The 5109-nt window shown below is 32.2% G+C and overlaps 1 protein-coding gene across 1 annotated transcript; it reads right to left on the bottom strand.

Moving 5' to 3' along the window:
- Positions 1-501: 501 nt before the first annotated feature.
- LOC111488967 (transcription factor DIVARICATA-like) lies at positions 502-2751 on the bottom strand. Its single transcript, XM_023136937.1, has 2 exons — positions 2182-2751; positions 502-1306 (listed from the first exon to the last, which is right to left on the bottom strand). The coding sequence occupies exons 1-2, from the start codon at positions 2625-2627 to the stop codon at positions 973-975; spliced, it is 780 nt and encodes a 259-aa protein (XP_022992705.1). The 5' UTR covers positions 2628-2751; the 3' UTR covers positions 502-972.
- Between the last annotated feature and the right edge of the window lie 2358 nt (positions 2752-5109).

Raw genomic sequence — 5109 nt, 5'->3', positions numbered from 1 at the left:
TTTTTTTTTTTTTTTTTTTTTTTTTGTTTGATCCTTCATTGAGTAATTTCCTGTGATTGTAAAGACAGTAAAACCGATTCAAGGGCAGTCTTGGTGTATGTGCTTTTTGAAATTATCTTGCATACTAATCTTTTTTAATTGTTTTATCATTCTCGAAACTGCCGGGATTCTTTGATGAAGCTGTTCATAGAATCAATAAATTCAGAATGAAACATTACGTTAAAATATTTACTTTTCTTTTCTTTACCTTTTCATTTCAATTAATACTTATTATCAGCCATCTCGAAAAAGTATTTTTGTTACATGATTTCTGATCATGCTTTGAAATTCAAACCAAAATGATTCACCATGCATGCGCATGATATACTTTTTTTCCTTTTCTCCAATTATTGGAGAGACATGGTATGATGGGATTGTGAATAAACTCCAATCTGGCGGCGGAATTGAAGGCTCTCCATTTTTCTCTGACAAGAAGAAAAGAAGAAAAAAAGAAAAGAACTCTTACAAAGTCAAGCCCAATTCAACAAGAGAACAGTGATCAGTCTAAATCTTCAGTCTAATAGACACTGCTGGCCGTTGGTTTTTTGTATTTCCTTGAGTACAAAGCAAACAATCATCTAGTGAATTAAAGTGGAGCTTCCTGCAGCTAATTCTGATTGCAGGACTAGTCACAATCCAACAAAGAATTTTCCATTCATATGCTGTGTTTTTCCTACCCTCCTCCTTTCTTTTTACATTACTTTTAACTGCTGTTTCTAATAATAATCATCACTACTACTGTTTCTACTAATGGTTTATGCCTCTTTTCTTCTATGTACTTACAGACAGGAATCTACCACTGTTCAAATTCCATATCATCAGGTTTCCCTCAACTGTGGCAACCAAAAGAACAACCAAACCCCGGGTACGTATGCCTTTACGGATTTCTTCATGTATTTACAATGTAGAATTGTAAGGGTATCCCGCCAACGGCTACATCGGGAACCTGTAATTTTGAAACCCGAATGAGCCTCCTTGGTCTTGCAAATGACCTGTGGGACTTACCTGCTGCATACTTGATTGAACGGTTGGATTTGGGGCTGGAGATATCCAATTGGGGTCGATAGGCATGGGGATGGAGTTGTTGTCGACTGTTGTGATGTCGTGAATGCTTGATCGTTTCCTTTCTTTCTTACCGGAGTTTTGTCGGAGAAAGTATTTCTGGGCATGGCTGGCCACCTGAGTTGGTGTTCTTGTGATCACAACATTCCTTGAGATGCTCCTCCAATCGCCCTTGCCAAACTTTTTCAGTCCAAGAAGAAATAGCCTGTCACAGTGTCAAACACAACTTTTCATGACAAATCCATAAACCGAAGAGTGACAAAGCATATAAAAGACAGCATTACATATTTGACATGACACTTGGAAAAGAAACCACAGCCAGTGAAGAATACAATTTTAGGTATGTATTATGAACCAATCACTGCTAGAACAGATCTCAAAGCATAGGGTGCATTGAAATCTAGAACTATTAGACTGTATCAAACGCCAACTTTAGCTTTTAGGCCAACACTCAAAACTTGATGAAGAATCCATTACGAATATGGTAGCAGAACCTTCTATACCATTACTTAGCTCATTGGTTAAATGGGCAAACCATGAACCCAGTTGTTTCTAAATGTCAATGTCATAAGCTTAAGAACTTAATCCATTACAAAAGCCAGCTCACACACTTACGGTTGTTCAGAGAAAACAAGTCAGTAAGTTCAAAAATCCATGTTCTTGGCCGAATTCTTGCTCAAGAACTCAATCCTGAAAGATGGCTTCGTTGTTAATGATAAATCTCCTGCCAGCCACCTGATTCTTGTTCAGGGAACAGTGTTGTTCTTCCTCAATTTAGGGACCCCAAAACGATAGGGACTTTCCATTGCTTAAGATAGAAGTTCAGAAGCCAGAGTTGTAACTCCAAAAGAATTGTGAAAAAAAACCCTTAAAAACTGAAAATTCGAGGTGGACAGCACACAATTAAAGGCATATTCCTAAATCAGAAACTGTTTGCATCTCTGGAATTCCCAATTTGGAAGCACAAAACACAAAACCCAACAGATTTCTCTCCTATTTTCCGTTTTCCCACCATTTTTCTCAGCAGCCAAACAGAAAACAAAGAAGTTGGGTAAAAAAGAATGTATATATATGGATTACCTATGTTCTTCTTCAGTCCATGGTGTCCCTTTCTTCCTCTCGTTATCCCCACCAGCCTTGGCTCTGGTTCCAAAAGAGATCTGTCCAGAAGAGTCCCATTCCGGCAAGCCCCCGGCCGTTTCATCAGCATAACTCGGCAACTCAACTCGGCCAGAGTCAATTTCAAGGACGTCGTGAACCAGAGCCTCGTAGTGATCTTTAACCTCCCACGGCGACTTTCCAGGGACATGGTCGGCGACCCTCTGCCACCGATCAGGCAAGTTTTCTGGAACCACCACCAAAGCCTCCTCGAAAAGCTTGTCCTCCAACCGAGTCCACTGAGTCGAAGACTGAGTCATGTTCGTCCACCGACTATCGTGAGACATGACAACCATAAACAGAAAAACTAAAAAAGGATTAATAGGATTTCTTGACTGAAAGGAATCAGTTTCTTGGAGATTTCGCATATGGGGCTTTGTTGGAAGGATTGAATAAATTCTGGGTTTGTATAAATAGCATTTCACATGCAGAGAAATAGTCGATTGGATATATGGGAAATTTGGGAATTGGGTTTCAAGGGGAAGAGAGAGAAAGAGATAAAAAAAAAAAATTAAAAATTAAAAATTAAAAAAAATAAAAAATTAAAAAGAAAAGAAGAAAGAATTCGAAATCAACACGTTTTTGGTATAATTGGGTTGGTTTTAAAAATGGTTTTTACTCTGTCGGCTTCATTCTTAGCTGTACTTTTACACTTGTTTTGTTGCTCCAAACCTCAAATACAAGACGCCCATCTCTGCCAAATAAAATAAAATACTAATTAGAATAAATTAAACAAATAAAAATTTTATCAAATATCTTCCTTTTTTTTTTTTTTAAATTGCATCTAATAAATTCTTTGAATTTTAATGGTGTCTCATAGATTTTTGACATACTTTATATTTTCTTAATTAAAAATATTATTCGAAGAATGTTAATATTTATTTGAATTACTAAGATTTTATTAGAAATATATTACCAAATATTTACCAATAAATTTTTAAAAATTTAGGGATCTATCACTAAACTTTGTTATTTCACCTTTAAAAAAAAAAATTAATATATTTTTTTTCGGTCGTTTCTGAATTTCGAAATTAAAATGGGTTTTCTCATTATTTAAATGATATTATGTTTCGAGTTTCGATGCACATTGTTTGAATATTGATGGTTCTTCTGAGTTCTGTACTCATTTAATTCTTTTATTTTTTATTTCTTAAATGTCTTTGGGTGTGATGTGTAAAGCATTCTACATGGCCCTGTTTTCATTTGACCTAAAAAAATAATGAAGTTTTGTGGTCATAAATACCAAATAAATTAACTTGAATTTTAAATAAGGTAATGTTGTAATTCATGTAACTTTATCTTTTACGTAAATTTTGAAAAATCCGATTGTTATATATAGAATCTAACTTGAATTCAGGGAACGTATACCGTCTAATCTCTTTTATACATATAAAGTTTCTGAGTAAGTTGTGGTTGTACTCTTTATTATTATACCTACTCGAGTTTTCCTGATTAAAATCTTAATTATATTTTTATGATAGATACTAAACAAATAACCGTTCATATATTAAATTATTATGATCTTTTAAAGTATACGGACTAAATTACCTTTATAAAAGTTTAATTATTTATATATAAGTACTAGTAATAAAGTTATTGTGAAATATATTTACCATATAAAGGATGTTGTGTAGTAATTTAAAGCCTTAACTTTGATTTTTTTTAATAAGTAAAGGTGTTTTATTAATAACTATTCAAGTCGAATTGCAAAAGCAAAAGCTTGAAACTTTATTATTATTTTAAATTTTTTTAAAAAATATATTAGTTATTTATAATATATCTTCCATAATCTATTTGAGCATGCCTTCTAATTTACAAGAGCAACACTTAGGAGGTTAATTAATCTTTTTATTAAACTAATTTGTGTTTATATTGACAAAATATAACTCAATTGCTGAAAAATATTATATGATTTTTAAAATCAAATATTTGAAACTGAATTTGAACTTATGCATGTTATTGTATATAATAGTTTTTTAAAATTTTAATTTAAATATATTCTTAAGTATTTAATATTATATGTAACAATTCTTTTAAAAAAATTAATTAATCATTGATCTATTTGATAAATACGTAAATTATAATTTATTAAAATTAAAATTACAAAAATATTAGACATACTTAATAAATTTAAAATTAAATCGAAAACTTTAAAGTATTCGAAAGATATTAAATAATTTCGAAAATTAGGCACAGAATTAAAAATTAAAAATTATAACTTAAAAGTAGCGAAGGAATCTTGAGTCGGAATTGCCTTTCGTTTGTAGCCTCCTTTTTTACCGGCTACCGGCGGCGGCAACTAATTAGAGATAGGAAAAAAAATAAAAAATAAAATCGGGATCAATTGAGTGGGACGTTATGGTACTTAAATTTCAATGTCGGCAACCGCCTGTACCCAGTCGACGTGTCCGTACTTTGCGGTGACACAACTATCAATCATTTTCTCCAGCGAGATGACTTGTGATTTTCTATTTTCTCTTTCATTCCTTCTGTAAACAAATAATTTGTCTAATAAATTAACAATAAAATATTATTTATAAGAGCGTGTATACTTCTCTCCAATAGATACATTTAAAAATTGTGAGAGTTACGGTGACATGTAACGTGGAGAGACAAATAATGTTTGTTAACGGTAGACTTAACTGTTACAAATGGTATAAGAGTCAGACATGAAACGGTATACGAACAAAGATGCTGGATTCCAAAAAGGTGAAAAATATTTTTTGTTATAACCTGCTGAAAACCTCTTCTTAACATACGCGTCATAATCTATGGCACTAATAATTTTTTTTTGTTAATTTTTAATATTTTAAACTTAATATATATATATATATATATATATATATATAT

The sequence above is a fragment of the Cucurbita maxima genome, unplaced genomic scaffold (assembly GCF_002738345.1).
Source record: "Cucurbita maxima cultivar Rimu unplaced genomic scaffold, Cmax_1.0 Cma_Scf00014, whole genome shotgun sequence".
NCBI classification, from domain to species: Eukaryota; Viridiplantae; Streptophyta; class Magnoliopsida; order Cucurbitales; family Cucurbitaceae; genus Cucurbita; species Cucurbita maxima.
This window is presented reverse-complemented; position numbering and strand designations above follow the sequence as displayed.

Excerpts from the sequence above, each read along its gene's own strand:
- LOC111488967 (XM_023136937.1), bottom strand. The coding sequence starts at position 2,627 with ATGCGAAATCTCCAAGAAACTGATTCCTTTCAGTCAAGAAATCCTATT. Across the intron at positions 1,307-2,181 it reads TGGACTGAAGAAGAACATAG|GCTATTTCTTCTTGGACTGA; the intron begins GTAATCCATATA and ends ACACTGTGACAG.